Source organism: Bidens hawaiensis, unplaced genomic scaffold, assembly GCF_021521415.1.
Source record: "Bidens hawaiensis isolate Kalapana, Puna unplaced genomic scaffold, B.hawaiensis_p1.1 tig00010569_1, whole genome shotgun sequence".
Lineage (NCBI taxonomy): Eukaryota > Viridiplantae > Streptophyta > Magnoliopsida > Asterales > Asteraceae > Bidens > Bidens hawaiensis.
Window position 1 is genome coordinate 375408 of NW_027491807.1, and position 18793 is coordinate 394200.

The 18793-nt window shown below is 35.7% G+C and overlaps 2 protein-coding genes and 1 pseudogene across 3 annotated transcripts; 2 read left to right on the plus strand and 1 right to left on the minus strand.

The window, feature by feature from the left end:
- Positions 1–477: 477 nt before the first annotated feature.
- Positions 478–4908, plus strand: LOC143535557 (GRF1-interacting factor 1-like). The gene is made up of 4 exons (XM_077029780.1): positions 478–920; positions 2776–2852; positions 4094–4178; positions 4263–4908. Exons 1-4 carry the CDS (start codon positions 828–830, stop codon positions 4608–4610), a joined length of 603 nt encoding a protein of 200 aa, XP_076885895.1. The 5' UTR covers positions 478–827; the 3' UTR covers positions 4611–4908.
- Positions 4909–6188: 1280 nt separating this feature from the next.
- LOC143535586 (homeobox-DDT domain protein RLT3-like) lies at positions 6189–14345 on the plus strand (annotated as a pseudogene). The gene is made up of 16 exons (XR_013135733.1): positions 6189–6426; positions 7823–7914; positions 8056–8241; positions 8325–8378; positions 8457–8673; positions 8765–8865; positions 8976–9062; positions 9215–9346; positions 9428–9568; positions 9637–9759; positions 9832–10171; positions 10265–10648; positions 10731–11119; positions 13474–13714; positions 13797–13901; positions 13983–14345. The product of XR_013135733.1 is annotated as a homeobox-DDT domain protein RLT3-like (transcript).
- Positions 14346–14456: 111 nt separating this feature from the next.
- LOC143535606 (SWR1 complex subunit 2-like) lies at positions 14457–17918 on the minus strand. The gene is made up of 11 exons (XM_077029817.1): positions 17755–17918; positions 17590–17659; positions 17005–17076; positions 16864–16907; positions 15991–16297; positions 15822–15897; positions 15332–15451; positions 15177–15245; positions 15063–15105; positions 14921–14986; positions 14457–14834 (listed from the first exon to the last, which is right to left on the minus strand). The coding sequence occupies exons 1-11, from the start codon at positions 17817–17819 to the stop codon at positions 14639–14641; spliced, it is 1128 nt and encodes a 375-aa protein (XP_076885932.1). The 5' UTR covers positions 17820–17918; the 3' UTR covers positions 14457–14638.
- Between the last annotated feature and the right edge of the window lie 875 nt (positions 17919–18793).

Genomic DNA, 18793 nt, shown 5'->3' on the forward strand with positions numbered 1-18793 from the left:
TATATCACTAAGCTAGTAGTGCATGTTAGGGCGTTGCCCCTTGAACCTGCAAGGTGTCAGCCCTTAGCACCGCCCCAGGCTGGCAAGGAGACATTGCCCCCTTTAAACCCCTTGTGGTTTAGGGATATTGCCTGCCCCATTCAACCTTAGAGACCCCTTAGTATCGAAGTCAAAATAGTGTTGAATGAACGTATACTTCACATTACCTAACTCGTATCAATATCTATTATGATTTTGCATTTTATTCACTTCATACTATCCAATATAGATTGAAGAAACTAAAATCTAAAAAGACATAGATTACAAATTTTATAATCAATATATATATAATCCAACTCTTTTAACAATTAACAAAACTTTAGATATTGCAAAAAATTTGAATTGAATATATATTTAGTGAAATGTTTGTTAATTCAATAATTTGTCTAGTGTTACTAAATTGGAATTATTGATTCATGAATTGCACTTATCATGATGTTCATATCAACTCAAAAGCATAAAAAGTGAGAGAAACTAAAACTAGGCTAATATATATGTATCTGTGTCACCCTGACCACTCATCCTACTATACCACCAGCTGCATATATATCCAAATATTCCAGTACACTGAGCTCACAAAAGCCTGCTGCCTTTTTTGTTTTCTTTACTTTTAACCTCCATCGATCTATCCATCGAATCAACACTACTTCATCCTGCCATTAATCTCTGTGCTACCTTCAAGCCCATTTAAGTTTTAACAACAAGATAGCTAGCTGGTTCATTTCTTTGCATATTGTGGAGCCCCATATATATTATATATTTTCATCTTTGCCATTAATATTATTATTATGCAGCAGCAGCAGTACCTGATGCAGATGCAGCCCATGATGGCAGCTGCTTATTATCCCACCAACAACGTCACTACTGATCATATTCAACAGGTTTCATTTCCATTCATTCATCCTTCAGATGTTTACAGTCTTTTTATATTTATAGCCTTTTAACTTTTTGTTTACAGTCTTTATATATCCACTGTGTGCGTAATTGTTTACAACTTTATTCATCTTTTTATGATGATTTGTTTTGTTTGTTTTCTCATCTTCATCAAGGTTTTTCTCTAATTATTTTTTTCATTGCACACTTGTACTATATACAAAAGTCATGATCTTGCATGATCTACTCATTTATGAAACGTCTTTTTTTAAACGTTTATGTGGGTGGGGCACGGGGCGGCCCCACCTCTTAATTGTCCGTTTGACCGGTCAACTCCTTTTGTTTTTACGGCGACTCAAACGACTACCGTTATTCCTAAACTTAACAATAATAATGTATATGGATTTAAACCCTGTTTTTTTTCTTCTAAAAGGCAAGAGTCCTTACCGCTCTGTGAAGACTGATAGATATTCTAATGTTTTGTTCCTCTTCTATTTGATTCTTTATCCTTAATTTGCTAATTAACTAAAGTGGGAGATAAAGTCTTGAACTTTGCATACTTTTGTGTTTCTATGTTAACCGGCACAAAAAACAAGATTTTGAACCCAACCCAAAGGTATTGTGACATGACCATAGGTGTATTATTTTGAAATAAGCGTTCCAAATGATGTTTATTTTAATTCTTTGCAATATTCTTGGTTTATAAATTACAAGTCTTTTTAAGTTTTTAGATCTTTTTAGCTATGGTTATTGGTGAAAAAAAAGTAGCCTTCGAATATTTAACATCTCTAAAGACAAAAAAAAATAAAAAAATCTTTGAAGAGGTCGAAACACAACAGACCTGCTAGCAATCATTGAGATGCTTTCATGTTCACAAGAAGGAAATCTTTCATTTTTAATTATATTATTTTGGAGGGTCGTTTTTTAAAGATTAAAACTGTCCAAACTCTGTAAGGTCCCATTTCTGTTCCGGTCAGTGGATTCTTTGTCATGATTTTATGAAGTATCTATTCTTTTTTTATGTTATTTTTAACAACGAAACCCTTTCATACTTATTTTAATGTTTCAGACTCACCTAGAAAAATAGTATCAAGAGAAATCCATGACTATAAAGAAACCCTCTTAAATGGTCTCGTCTACTTTTTTGTTTGTAAAAGATACATATATTTTATAGTATCTTTGGGAATTATTCAATCTGCATGTCGAGGTATAGGGAATAATATACGGTGTTACCGAAGATTCTTTATTCGCATCAATATTTGAGCTTGTGTATTTTGATTTGTTCCATTATTCTTTTATCGTCTTTTGTGATAGATATATCTTGTTAGCAGATTTCATTATGCAAAACAAGATTATTATATGTTTTATATTCTACAATGATGTTATAGTTATTTTGTTTTCCTTTATCACCTTACAACTTACAATATAGCGGGGATGATATATCTTGTGTAGCATGTAATGTATGTTGTGAGCAAAACCATATAATAAACCTTGCATTTTTCTAATTTAAAAACTTTAAAATCAATAGAAAAAATGCTTATATTAATTCTCACTCAAGAAATTCAGAAATATAAATTGGAATAAACTAGTTTTAATTGTTTGTTTACGTATGTAACCGGTAGGTGAACTGAACAATACAAGATTAAAAGAATTAACGTTTATACAAATTAGTTTGATAGTTGCTTATATACATAATAATCTACGCGTATAAATTTACATGTAAAATTGATCCTGTTTATCATAACAATTTAATATTTTGTAATGATTTTACCTAGAGTTGGATACAGTATATAATCTAGATTTTTGGTTTGGTTTTGCGGTTTCGAGTTTAAGGCTTTAGTTTTCCTTGGTTTACAAGTGCAGTATTTGGATGAAAACAAGTCTCTGATCTTGAAGATCGTTGAGAGCCAAAATTCAGGAAAAATGGCGGAATGTGCTGAGTGAGTATTTCTATTTGACCCTCTTGTCAAATGTGTTACACGACTTAAAATTGATTATGTATTATATATTTTTCGAAAGGATCGTGGATTATATATTTATTTGAAAAACAAATTTCATGTACTTTCTGAGTCACATAGAACTTTGCTTGTTTAAAAGACTTTATCTTTGTCACCAAGGTCATCAACACGAGGACGGTTATTTTATTTTATATAGAGCTAGAGTCAAATAATCAGTCTAGGAATTGTCTAAAGAAAACTTAGTCTAATATCCGATTATTTAGAGTTCTTCAGAATGCAAATCCCCAAGTGATAGTTGTGATAAGCCGATAGATTCAACATAAGTTGAAGACTTAAACGTAATAAGAAGTTTGGGATTCATTTTTGCCTCCTTATAACTTATAACTTATTGAAAAGTTAAAAAAAAAGGTGTTTAGGATTGCTTAATTTGTGAGTGAAAAAGTTTCATAAGTCATAAAGAGTTAAAAATAACGAATCCCAAGCATCCCCTAAACAAAATTTGGCTTGTGTCAATGCGAACCGTTATCTTTGACCAACTCTTGATGGTCAAACAGAACGGTAAACTTGGCTTGTGTCAAAGAGACAATTTACCGAGATCTTGTGGTAGGGGCGTGTGTGGTGCGATTTTTGGTTAAAACCGAACCGAAAACCAAAACTTCGGTTTTTGGAGCATTTGAGACAGTTCGGTTTTGTTTTTTCGGTTTTAATTTTGGTTTCGGTTCGGTTTCGATTTTTTCGATTTTAGCCATTTGATCTTGAAAATTTTAGGTCAAAAAAAGGCTTTCAAAAAATAATTACTTTAGGAATAAATAATTTTGTTAATTGTAAAATAAAAGACTATTCAACATTTTACCAAAAATATTTGAGTTACATGTTTACTAAATTCATATAAATTACTTAATACAAAATATAAAAAACAATAATTTAGGAATTCGGTTCGGTTCGGTTTTTTCGGTTTTATTATATGCAAAACCAAAACCGAACCGTTAGTTCGGTTTTTACAAAAACATAAAACCAAACTGTTGGTTTTTGTTTTGGTACGGTTTGGATTTTTCGGGTTTCGGTTCCGGGTTAGTTTTTTTGGTTTCTTGCACACCCCTATCTTGTGGACAAGACCACAAACTCTAGGTGGACAAAGTGTATGCATTTGTTACAATTTCTCATTAAACAAATTAACACATGCATATAAGGTACACCAACATTTAAATGGTTTATAATTGCAGATATCAGGCAAAGCTTCAGAGGAACCTTATGTACCTTGCTGCCATTGCTGATTCTCAACCTCAATTACCCACTCTTCATTCTCAGGTACATTAATATTAATTCTTATCATTTTCAAATCACACTTAAACCAACTATTAAAAATTAAATAGCTGTACATTTATGACTTAGTATCCTCAAAGTGGGATGATGCAGCAACCCGGAGGTCACTACATGCAACAACAACAAGCGCAACAAATGTCACCACAAGCACTAATGTCAGCACGTTCGATGATGTACAGCCAACAGCAGTACTCATCACTGCAACAGCAGCACGCGATGCTAGGCATGAATTCGGGCAGTGGAACCAGTGGGCTTCATATGCTACAGACCGACAACAGCAACGCTGCAGCCAGTGGGACGCACCTAGTTGGAGGGTTCCCTGATTTTGGTCGCAAGCAAGATATAGGAGGCGGTGGATCGAGTAGTGGAGATGGCGGCGAGACGCTTTACTTGAAATCTCCTGACAAAGGTAACTGAAACTTGTAAGAGTCTTTGTGTTGGGAGATGGTTTAGTTTGCATGTTATGAAGTTGTTATCGTAGCTTGTAGCTTTTAAACGTTTATGGAAGTTGATGTTTTGGGTATTTGTTGTTGTCTGGTTCACTTCGCAACTCTTGATGTTCGCTTTCTTAATGTTTATGGGCGCGCCAGACTATCCAATCATGTTATTAGGATATTCAAACACACAAAACTGAACACAAACAAAAAAGCAATAAACAAACACGAGGATTTATGGTGGTTTGGTCTAAATTCACCTAGCTACATCGACGAGTGGCAACTAGATATTGTTTATTAACTAATCGACAACGATTACTAGTACATAACGTCCCACAACCCTTCCATCTCGAAATGAAACTTTTGGACGAATCAACTCCTATATAATGTTAAACTTTTTTGTGGTTTTGGCCCATAGCCTAACATCACCCATTATCTACCGTTAGATCGGCACATGCAAATGGTTTTTTGTTTTAACCTAATGTCGTGTAACTGATCGATCAGAACCCCAGGTGTAGGTATGTGGTTCACTATCATTCAACAAAAACTAAACTCAACATTGAACAAAACTGAGCGATCAGCCATTTGCTTAATCAATGGGCAAAATCCCAAGTCGTGATTAAACTCCTACACAAACCATGTTGCATATTACCATCGTCATTATAGGTTAAAATAAAAGACCATTCTTCCCTTCTTGTGAGGCACATGCTGATCTAAACGGAAAATAATGGATGGAGTTAGGTTAAGGACCAAAACCAAAACCAAAAACAAATTTAAACATTAGAGGTTCAGTCGTCCAAAAGTTTTATTTTAAGCTGAAAGAATTTAGAGACACAAACAAAGGCCAAAGAACAATTTCCTCTTAATCAAATTCAACTTCTTTAATTATTATATCTGAGTTAATTACTCAAATCCTCCCTGCGCTTAACATGAATTGTATGTATGCTCCTCACACTTCTAAAATCTTATGTATGTTACGCGATTAATAGTGTTTGTATTTCCTACCAAATCACACTAACTCCTTTCTAGTAACATATAATTATATTTAAGCAGACTAGTTTGAGTAATGAGTAATTATGTTGGTATCACTTAATCTCACACCCATCACAACTCACAAACCATACAATTTTCCATTTTTTTTCCTATGAAATTCAACTTTTTCTAATCATTTAATCAAAGGGATGGGCTCGGGATGACATCAGTACCGATCCAAAAAATTTGAAATATATAGTACCGGTATCAAAATGTTACACGTATCTCATTCAAAATTCAAAAAGTCAGTACCGAAAACGCCCATCATCATACCTATTTTAGGAATGATCGGACAAATTGTTTCGAGTAATGGAAAGTTACACCACCTAAAATATCCTTCAAAACATCAAATATTAAAAAAAAATGAAGCGTATGAGAAAATATCACTACAAAACCCAAAACCCTACTACAGTCATTTCGCACAGTGAGTGAAGCTGTAATCACCATGAATTCCAACTCGCCATTGACGAATCAACCTTCTTCTTCTTCTTCTTCTTCTTCTACTTATTATTAATCTCAATTTCTCGAGATGCCTAACAAGCAAAACAATAATAATAATAATAATAATAATAATAATAATAATAATAAGCAGCAGCAGCAGCAGCGGCAACAGTTGAATAATTTGATATCAAAATGTGTACGGAAACAGTCTGATTTGTTACATCATGATTATATATTGCGGAAAGTGTTCAGGAAAGACGGGCCTCCACTCGGCGTAGAGTTTGATCATCTTCCTTCTAATGCTTTCCAATTATGTCACGTCAAAGGTCATTATTATTATTATTATTATTATTATTATTATTATTATTATTATTATTTACTGATTCATTTGTGTGCAAATGTTACAAGGATTTAATTGTTTCTATAGATACCGTTGTCGTTCTGTTTCGGCTTCTTTTATCATGACATTTTATTGATATTGTGATTGACCTAAAATAGTTAAGTAGGGGTGTAAATGAACCGACACCGAGCTCGGCTAAGTTCAAGCTCAGCTCGTTATTTTTAAGCTCAGGCTCGGCTCGTTTATTATTTATGGATTAATTTGTATATATTTTTTGGTATTGTTATACATATTGAGAAAAACCTTAAATGAGCCTAAGCTTGGCTCGAGCTCGATAACTAAACGAGCTTTCCTTACCAGGCTCGAGCTAGATAACTAAATGAGCTTTATTTGAGGTCGGAGTCGGCTCGTTTTGAACTTTTATTGATCTGATCTCGAGTAGCTTGCGAGCGACTCGGCTTGTTTGCAAGGCCGTCTCCGAAAAAGGCCCGTAGGCCTTAACGAAATTTTTTTATTCGCTAATGTACATGGATAAAACTTTTATCGACTGATTTATTATAAGTAGAAACCATTCTGAGCATGTAATTATCTCATAAACCATTGCAAATTACCTTATTTTTAACACCAAAAAACATATATATGTAATAATATGTATAAAAAAGTTTGTGCCCCCGAATCTTATGTGCCCCGGCCGATGGTGCGGCTCGCACACCCTCCGAGCCACCCCTGCTTGTTTGTACCCCTAATCGGTATCAATTTATTGCTGAACGCATAGTATTGCCCTTTTGACTTTGTAACATGTTAATCACTCTTGCTTGTTTGAGTAGTAGAATAGGAGCACTGTGAAAGAAACGTGAGTTTATATTATCTATTTTAGGTCTGCCTACTGATGTTCTTGTGGTTCATATCTCGGTATTTCTTTTGATTTTTCTTATTTTTGGCATACGGTTTACTGACAGTTACAGTAGGTTATAGATGGATTTAGTGAAATGAGTACATCTTTTTAGGAATCAGTAGCAGTATGAATGAAATATTTTGAACCACTTGTCATGGTTGTATGGACACTGATTATGATGACTGGATATCATTTAATTATAATTCATCTTAAAAAAAGGGGTCTTTTGGACAGTGTTTTGATAAAAAGAGAGTTGTGTGTGAACTGTGAAATGAAGAAAACCTGAAGGAAATGACTATGTCTATAGGAATAGGAGTTTATGTTTGTAGTAAACACTTGAATGATGTCCTTGTTACTCTGTTAGATATGACATCCACTTCACTTTACCTTCTTGCCTCCTGAGCTATGTTATCTATTTCACTTTATTATTGTATGTGCTGTGTTTTTCATATTTGTACTTGTGTAAGTATATCATTGTTCTCACCAGATTCAGGGACGTCTCATCGTGCTTGCCAAGAAAGAGCGCTTAAAAGGCGAAAGGTGCGTATTAATATGTTTGTCAAACAATCTGTTTTTGTTGTAGTTGTGATCCATTGATCCTATATTGCTTATTATCACACAGACTTCTAAGCGGACCAAATTACACCTCAAGGTGGCTTTTCATTCAAACATGGTATGGGAAAAGGTTTGATGACAGTACGGAGACTTACAAACCAAGAGGGTAATTCAGTCAAGAAACATGGTATGGGAAAAGGGCTAATGACAATTCAGCGATTAATAAATCCTGGTGCTCAAAACCTCTCAACGTGTGTCGACAATCGCCATGGAGCTTTTTCTCCACCTTCTACATCACCAAAACCACCTACCCAACGGAAAAAGAAGTCCAAAAAGCAACAAACTGTAGCGGTTTGTCTTTACTTCGTTGATCTTTTCATACAAATGAGTGATTTGATCAAATATGAAAATATATGGTGGTGATTCATTTGCAGAGGAGGTTAGTAAACAAAGTACAAGAGAGGAAGTCTTCAGTTAGATGTAAAAAGGTATTATTAATGTATATGGAAGCACCTGCTATATGGGTTTGCATTTATTGCTAATTTATTGTTTTTTCTGTTGAAAAGGTGAGATGTGAACAAGTTGATATGAATAAGCAAACACGTGGGGAAACATGTGAAATTGCTCTGGTGGGAGCTAGAAGTGAAGAATACCAAAGTCGATACGCTATGCTTGTAGATGATGAGGAGCTGGAACTAAGAGAACTGCAAGAAACATCAAATCTACGGACATGTTGTGCTCATTGTGCAGTTAATCGGTTACATGGTTGTTCCCTTTGCAAAGGTCTGGTTCATGTATATGTGTGATTATTATTATTATTATTTTTCAATTTGTTATAATGTAAAGTTAATTTTTGATTTAAATATGGCTGTAGATTTGCTGGCAAAGTTTCCTCCAAATTCAGTTGGGATGAAGCAACCCTTTCATATGCAACCATGGGATTCTTCTCCGCAACTTGTCAAGAAACTATTTAAGGTGCATGTCAGGTCATTCAGTTGTAATATTCATTGTTGCTTTGTGATACACCAGATACTTATGTAAACATACTTATGGATATTTAATTGTTTTCTGACTCTTGTTGGCAGACATTTCACTTTGTTAGCACTTATGCTGTAATAATCGGTATCCAGTCCTTCACACTTGATGAGTTTGCACAAGCATTTATTGACAAGGTTAGTGACTATTGTCAATCCAAGTTTATATATGTTAGAATTTCCATTTAAATTGTTTAGGTTCAGTTAGTCACCATTCACCATATCAACTAAAGACCTTTGCTTGCTAGTAAATATTTTTCATTACTTGGTTTTTCTTAATTGTATTTCAGGATTCTCTGTTGCTTGGGAAACTTAATATGGCCCTTTTGAAACTACTTCTCACTGGTGTTCAGAAGGAACTGGATAGTGGATTGGTATCTCATATATGCAAAAATGTTAAGTATCGAGGGTTGCTTGAATCAGTAAGTATCATTAACCTTTAGCCTTCTAATTCTTGGTAATCTATTAGTTACTAAAATCTAATTTAAAATCTCTGTTTACAGATTGAACGTGAAGACACTGTTTTAAAATTATGGAAGAAATCGTTAAACTCCCTAACATGGATAGAGATTTTTTGCCAGGTGTCAGTTGCAGCTAGTTTTGGTTCAAAACGTGACAGACAACCTAAGGAGCCTCTCAACAAGGTAGTTAAATTCAGAAAATTTTCATGCTCGCTTTATGAAGGTCTAAAAAGTTTTAACTTGATTAACAGGAAGCTGCTTTGATGGCTAGTTATGGCTTAAGCTTGGGTACTCTGAAGGGTGAATTATTCGGTATATTATCATTGCAAGGGAGTATGGGCATGAAAATAACGGAATTGGCTACATATTCATCAGTAAGTAAGTTTGACATCTATCCAAGAAATTTGGTAATGTTTTGTCTAATAATTTCATATTCTTTCGTGAAGATTGCTGGATTGAAGCTTGCAACTACAACCGATACAGTAGAGCAACTGATAAGCTCAATGCTCGTCTGCTTATCGTCTTCGTAACTCCATTCTTAAGAATGATGAAGATGATCATTCTGATCTTGAAGATTATGGTAGTGTTGATGATCCCAAGAATATTATTATAAACAAGGATGATACTTCACTTGTAAACTCTGAAATTGATGAGAGTCAACCTGGAGAAATGTGGTTATTGGGACTAATGGAAGGTGAATATTCAGATCTTAATATTGAAGAGAAGTTGAATGCTCTATTGGCTTTGATTGATCTACTTAGAGCCAGCTCCAGTATAAGAACGGAGGTAATTCAACTATTATAATTGTTTCAACTTTCAAGCTTTTAAGATTAGTTAATATAATTATCCATTTCATGCTGATAAATGTAAAAATCTCAGGAACCTGCATCGCACGCTATTCCTAACGTTAATCATATTGGTTCTGGAGCAAAAATAAAAAGATCTACAGCAAGACAACAAGTAATGTTTACTGATATTAACTGCATCCATATGGTTAATAGTGCTGAGTCAGATACAATCCAAGATATGCAGCCTGTTGATTCTTCAGGAATTATCTCAGTGATCCAAAGTGAAAAGGATGCAACAGAAGTAGAAGCTGTTGATGATTTACATCCTATGCAATCAATATATTTGGGATCGGATCGTAGGTATAATAGATACTGGCTTTTCGTGGGCCCGTGTAACACGTGTGATCCGGGCCACAAGAGGGTTTATTTTGAATCATCTGAAGATGGTCACTGGGAGGTTATTGAAACAGAAGAGGTAAACTACTTACTAATCTAGTGCATAAAGTGGCCCATGTACATACTGATTTTCATTTGTAATTATTTTTTTCTAATTACAGGCTTTAGTTAGCTTAGTATCAACTTTGGACCAAAGGGGAAAACGCGAGTGCCAACTTCTTTCATCTTTAAAAAGACGGGAGGCTGTTCTTTGTGAAGCTGTGTCCAGTATAGACCAACCAACAGTTTCTAATGAATCTGAAAGGAGTATTTCTAGAGATGACACCTCTTCATCAGCTGTGTCTGACGTGGATAACCTACTGGGCCTAAATTACAACCAACACGATAATCTAGCTTCTACTAGCATGGCTGTTCCTCAAGTTACAAACAGAGAGCAGTCTAAACAGAAATGGTGTCGACTTCAACAATTTGATGCTTGGTTATGGCACTCATTTCGGTCTGCCTTAAATTCAGTTAAACACGGGAAAAAGTCCTATCTTGATTCACTTGTGTAAGGCCCCGAACCCGGTAGCCCTACTTTAGCGTCGGATTTACTCATAAACACAGTTCTTACAAATCAGAGTTCATTAAAACTTTCGCGGAATATAAAAACTTTCATGAAACGTTACAGCAATCCAAAACTTGCCTTAATTAAACATTCTTGTCTTTCAAAATAAATGTCAATTACATTAAAACATCTTGAGTCTTCAGATGCCAGTCTCCTATTCGCCCACCATGTGCCCGCTCAAGCTAGCTGTCTCATTCTACTCACCTGCGTGCATACTAAAAGTCAGCTACGCTGAGTGAGTTCTAGTTAATCGGACGCCATACAATACATACACATACATACATATCCATACTTAACTAGTTACCCTTCTGTTCTACATACATACTTACTACCATACATACATACATATCTACAATCACTAACCTCACTCTACCGAGAGTACGTTCATAGTCCGCCGTCTATACCTGTACTCAAGGTCGTGAACACGTAAAAGGTCTGCAGTCCTTACCTATGTTCACCGTTTAGGGTACGTGCAAGGTCCGCAGTCCTTCCCTATACCATCCTACATCCACAACACGTACAAGGTCCACAGTCCTTACCTATGTTGCAACCTAATTCATAGCACGTACGAGGTCCGCAGTCCTCCCCTATGCTACCACAACACAAATACAGCACGTATAAGGTCCACAGTCCTTTCCTATGCTGATGCCTATCTGAAGTACGTATAAGGTCCACAGTCCTTAACTACGTTCTCATCTATCATCTATAACACGTATAAGGCCCATCGTCCCTATCTACATTTACATCTATCATCTACATTACGTATAAGGCCCGCAGTCCTTAACTACGCCATCACCAGCCGAGTCTATGTCCGACAGAAGCTAGAGGGATTTGCCATCCTAACTTACTATGTCGAACGTAGAACTCACATACCATTCGTGTACCTGTATACACATACTTCACATATACAATAATTACATTATAGCATAAGAACACTCTAGGCGTTCTTTACATCATTCAATTAACAACCATACCCCTTGTCGATACGTGCAATATCCGAAGATTGTTCACGCCCCGACAAGTATTCATTTGTAATGTTCATACATCTTCGATATATAATATTCATACCTTTATTTTTAACCTGACAGTACGCGCAATATCCGAAGATCGTTCGCGTACCGACAAGCAATCATTCATATCCATCACATATATCACATATGGCATACACTTATCACTTAGGATAAATGTATTAACAAACACATCGAGTATGCACACAACCCCGAAAACATAACAAGGAATGGGGCTAGAAACTCACCTGAACACGGTTACGTTCACCGTTAATCGTAATCCCTTTCTTCAGTTGTGCACGGCTGACTGTATAACAAGTATACGTATTAATTAACTATCACTACTCATATTATCTTTCTAGTCTTAACTACTACCCACAACGAACGGGGGTCCGGTGGCAGCGCCCCTGGCAGCGAGGTCTAGGGGCGGCAGCCCCTAGCAGGGTCCAAGGGGCAGAGCCCCTGGCTGGGGTCGAGTTGCCAGGTCAGCTTGAAAAAATTTTATTTACATTAACTGTCTTAACACATTTTCCATTAGGTTTTTAATTTATCTTCTAATCGAACTTGACTTTAGGCGAAGTTAAACCTTAGGCGAACTTAGCTTTAGGCGAAGTTAAACCTTAGGCGAACTTAGCTTTAGGCGAAGTTACCAGCTAGGCGAACTTGGCCGTAGGCGAAGTTAAGCTTTGAAGGCGAAGTTATGCTTTGAAGACGGAGTTATGCTTTTGCAGGCGAAGTTGCCCAGTTCGCTACGGGTTTGGTTTTTATCACGCATTTTGGCGATTTTAATACCCTTGTTATGGTTCGACATCACCCACTAACGTTCCCTAACCATTTCGTTCGTATATATATCCCGTATATACTATAAAGCTTGGATCTTTAAGCTTAAGGACATTCAATAAAACATAAACTTTAAAGGTCAAGAACATACCTTTTGTGCTCGTTTGGATCTCGTTTAACTTGTTTAATCACAACTAATCGTTTACTCTCTCTCGGATCTTGCTCGTTTCTCTCCCTCGGCCGCCGGCCGTATATGGCGGTGTGTGGTGTGTGTGTGTTTTGGAGTGTGTAGAGATTAGGATGGATAAATGGATGGAATGGAAGGGATTGGGGTTTAAGGGGGTATTTATACTCCCTTAAGCCCATGGACCGAAGACCCATATTTCCTTTTGGTCCATATCTAATCCCATTTAATTATCCTAATAAGTCTTCATATTTTGCTATTATTATTATCATTCCACTAACTCGTTTATTTCACCCGACAAAATAATATATTAAATATTACTTTAGAAATTTCGGGATGTTACAACTTGCTAGATGTGAAAGATGCCATGATTACTGGAGAGATGAGAAACATTGCAGGATTTGTCATACAACATTTGAGCTTGATTTTGATCTTGAAGAACGATATGCCATCCATGCTGCCACATGTCAGGATGACTCGGGCCACTCGGCCCCCGATATGTTTCCAAAGCATAAAATATTTTCATCACAGTTACAGTCACTCAAGGCTTCAGCCTACACACTTGAGGTGAGTCACCGTTAATAGTTAATAATATTATTGTCTGGTGTTTTAGCATTTACCTTTTTTTATTTTATTTAGTATAATTTAGTCATCCATGCCTGTGGGTGCAATGGTGGGTGCATGGACAGAATCGGCTCATAACATATGGGTTAAACGGTTAAGACGCGCCTCCACTTTAATCCAGTTGTTACAGGTACTTTTGTTTATATCATGCATTTATACACAAAGAAATGTTTTTGACTAAAGTAGTTATATGATGTTTTTATCTTGTCAGATTCTTGGTGATTTTGTGGGTTCTATCAATAAAGGATGGGTGTATGAAAGTGAAAGTGGCATTATTACATCATTTGATTTTGACTGTGATTTGGATGACATTATTAGAAGCTTTGCAAGCATGCCCCTAACATCATCTGCAGTTGCATTATGGTTGGTTAAACTGGATTTCTTAATTGCTCCTCACTTGAAGAAGGTTGAACTTGAAAAGGCAACTGGTGTGTCTGGTTAACGTCGTGGCAGGAGTTACATTTTTGGTCGTTAGTTAGGATGATATGAATATTCTTGTACATGCAGATAGACGGCTAATCAGTTTTGTTAATACTTCACACGAGTCTTGTTTTTTGTCAGAAAACCGTATACAGTTCTTTGCTGTAAGTTTTCTTAAACCGAATAAAATAGTGTTGAATGGTTTTAGTGTTTATACTTCAAACAGAAAATTGTAATTCAAGTTTGAAAATGTATATACCTTTTTTAAACTATGTGTGCAGCCGGCCGTTATAACACTTTCGGAAACATAATATTTATACATACAAATAAAATGATAGAGAAATGATGAAACTATCCAACTTCAAAAATGCACTTTAAAGCACAATACCCCTTGACCTATTACTAACATCCCAAAAATGACAGGACCATTTGCACAGATATCTGCATTTATTCCGAGTCGTCGGATTCAGAACTTGAAATTGATATTTGACGAAGACGAGGCGAGAATCTGGGATAAGAGTTCTGTTTCCTGTTTGGATTGATTGACCTCTTCTTCTTTTTAGTAAAACCTTCCGCACGTGCCAAATCATAAAGCATCCCCATGCTTTTTTCCTCTTTAACGCCACTAATGTCATTCGAATACCTACACATTTTATTAAAGTAACAAGTGTATGAACAACAATGTTTATGAGTTCTACATAATTTATTAGAAGAGACTTAAAACCTTACTTTTCACGAATAATCTTAAAAGCCTCTTTTGTTGCATATGGCAAGCCTGTCTTAGGATCACGGTATCTGTTACAGTTGACCAATTTATCAGTTTTTAAGACGGATCAAGCAGAAGTGAAAGCGAAGATGGTAGTAAGCTTACTTTGCAGGTAATCCTGTAACTACACAAACCGACTTCTCCGGATCTAAAAAAGATATATAAATAAAAATTAGCTTTAAGGAAAAAAAACAATTAGCAGATCATAATTTCACTCACATGGACCAGACGACGTGCGAATCTGAGATTTAAATGACGCCCCGTTAGTAAATTCAAGGTACGAGTAACCTGAAACGAGTGTTATCATCAGCTTACGATATTAAACAAACCACCTTAAAACATTTTAGAAATAAAATTATTAAAATAGAACTTGCCATCTTTAGAAAGGTATCGTATTGTAGGGCCCGTGTAAACCGCTTTATGCACAATCGCTCTTTTTTTAACTTCTTCCTCCCTTGCTAACACGCGCTCTAAGTTCCTTAAGTTCATAATTTCTGCAAGATTTATTCACAGTTTAATTATTTATAAACTGTAAATGCCAAGAACACATTAATCTGATTAATAATATGATAGGAATCATGTTATAGTTTCTTGTCTAAATGTCTTTTGTCTATTTTAGGAGGGGGTTAAGTGCAACTTATATTTCTATAAGTAGGTATTGATAGCTAATAGGGAGAGGAAAGTATGTTTTAGGTTTAAGATGGCATTGCCATGGCTCGCGTGTATGCGGTGAGAGAGGGCTAGGCCCGGGAATATCTTGTAATCTTTCTTTACGTTTATAATAATATAACCGTTCTTCCTTTTTATCCCTACTATCTTCTCTAAATTCAATATATAACATATCAAACCCTATCATAATATTACCTGTTTGAGCAGCTTCTAGAAGCATGTCTTCTTGAGTCATCCTCTTCTCCTCACCTTCTTTTTTTCTTTTTATAGGCTAAGAACACATCAACAAACAAAAGATGAAAAGTTAATAAAATATTTAAATTAAAATCAATAATAAACGAACAAGTTAATAATGATGGCGAACCTTCATTGTTGCTTGCAGTACTGCACGTATGGCATCTCTTTCAGCTTGCCTAACAACAACCGATGTTCGTGTTGACTTTCTAGTTGTTTTCTCTACTTCTGTATCATCAGGCATTTCATTATCTTCTTGAGGTGTTGACTTTGACTGCTCGGGATTTGTTTCTTCTTCATTAGAACTGTCGGGTTCTGACTCAACCTTCCTTTTCTTCTTTGTTGGTAATTGTTTTCCTGGAAACGCCAATTTATGTTTTCCGGGAAATGTCGGTTTCGGTTTTCCTGGATATATCAATTTCTTCTTCGGCCTCTTCCTGCATAAAACTCACATCTTATACAAACGTATACATATTCTTTTTAGTTAGGGTTGTTGAACAGGTTGTAATCCGACACGAACCAAAAATTGACACAAACCTGAAAACCATGTGACACAGAGACCCGAACACGACCCGTTTGACCCGAAAGTTTTTATATTTATTGTTTTCACCTATTAATTCTTAAAATTTGCATTCTTACAGCAAAAATAATCAAAATTGGTATAAATCAATTACATTTTAATTATAAAATTTTATTTCAAATTCCTTTGTAGTTTATTAGTTTAACATAAAATACCGGACCAATTTAATTTATTGCGTAAAAACACGTTTTAAAAAAAATTAAATAAGAGATAAATGGGTTAAAAGGGCAACCGTGAACCTGTCAGGTTGACCCAAAACAGACCCGTTTAGCTAAACAGGTTCACAGGTTCGACCTGAAACTGACCCGAACTCATTTATGCCAAACCGGCAAACCCAAACCCGCAAATTTTCGTGTTAGGCTGGCATCGTATCATTTATTTACAACCCTATTTTTTAATTCATATTTAATGGAAGTTTTTAACCTGTCATCTGGTTCGTTTTCTGCTTCCTCATCTGGCTCGGGTTCCTGTAACAAAAGCAACTAACTTGGTCATAAAATCAGCCAATCTTTATAAACATACATTCAGAATTCTGGTAAAGTAGTAAAACTGTAAAAAGCATACATCTTCATCAAAGTCGCTGTCGAAAACATCTCCACCATCCGCTTCTTCTACGTAATTTGTATCATCTTCTTCCTGCAACACATTTAACAATTCATCAACATTAAGTCAAGGAAATCCATACTTCAATTAAAAAATATATTATAAAATAACTTGTGAATTCTTTCTATAATGCAAGAAAATGAGTTCATTCAATAGGTGCTGTTCGAACAATTCTACAGGTGTTCAATTGTATCCATCACTATTCTCAACTCTAAACAACTTAAGATGTTAATGTTGCTTTAACTTTAGCATTTTATTTATTTTTTTAGTTTTCTAGGTCAAATACTTGAAAATCCCGAATAACCCGAACCAGAAAAAACCCGGGAGAGATTAGGGTCGGGTTTCGGTTCTAGATTTAAAATTCTCAAAACCCAAGGAAGCCGAACCGAAAAACCCGAAACCCGAAAGTACAAGCCGAAGAACACAACTAGTTTTCAAGGTTAAATGCTCTAAACCCAAATAACCCAACCCGAACCCGAATAACCGGAAAGTAGAAGCTGCAGAACAGACAGCAGTAGTTTAATTGGTAATAAGCAGAGGAGTAACCTCTTTCAAAGCATCTTGATTCCAGAACTCATCATCCTCTTCAATCTCATCATCAACCAGCTTCGTCATCCTATAATAACAGCCATACAGTTAACTTTACCAACTAGAAGACACAATGTATGCACATAATAATAATAATAATACTCCAAGGAATTGAATGGTTACCGTTTGCCTCTTGTTGCTCGAGAAGATCGATCGAGAAAAACAACATCTTCTTTATCAGACTCCATCAATTCAATCTCAAAAAGCTTGATACCACGATAAAGCTAGATAATTTCCGATTCGAGGTCACCAAATTCGTCTGGTTTTATTGGGTTTTGTTCGCCAATTTTGAACTGTAAACCCTAGTAATTTGAGATCAATCACTATGTCGGGTCGGGTTGTGAAAGAAGAATCAGGAGTTGGTGGGTGAATTGAAAGTGTGAGTGACACCTTTGGATTCTATTATTTACAAACAACCCCCCTAAAGTATTTCTCAAAACTATTAATACTTGAAAGTTAATATGCTTGACCGCTTTTTTTAACAACGTTTGGATTTTTACTTTCAATATCCAAGTGAGTCTTGTCAACTATCCATACTAATTTTGACGCTTTGTAAAGGCGTAAATCATGAATTAGTCCCGACAAAAAGTTAACTTCAACCGTAATTTTAGCATTTTATTGTGGCATGAATCAACTCTTATATACATTAGATTTTTATTTTTGTAAATTACAAATATATTCCACTCATGTTACATCCCTTTGTTATTCATTATATTTGTCCGTTGGCATTTTATCCAACCACATATTGTATTTCTACACCACGAGGTCCTGTGCACTAGCGAAGCTTTTTTAGGGCCAGGGGGCCAGCCCCACTGGTTTTTCTTTCCTGAAATTTAACCGTTTTTCTTTAAGAAAAATTTGCACGTAGTATAAATTTACCATTTTCTGGACGAAAATTTGAGCCCCTCTCGCCCCAGCTTCACCATTGATCATGAGTAACAATGAAAATCATTCAGGAGAATACTCATAAGGTGTTAAAAGTAAATAAAAATCCAAAACCAAACCGAATTTTGAAACTAGTTTTAAGTTTGGTTCCTAAGGCTATGTGTAGTGGGCGAGCGATAAAATGGAACGTTTTGCGTCATGTGTCGTCCTGTTAGCAAAGGGTGTATTTTTGTTTGTGGGATGTAATGGTGTTGTAGCCCCATGTGTGTGTGTGTGT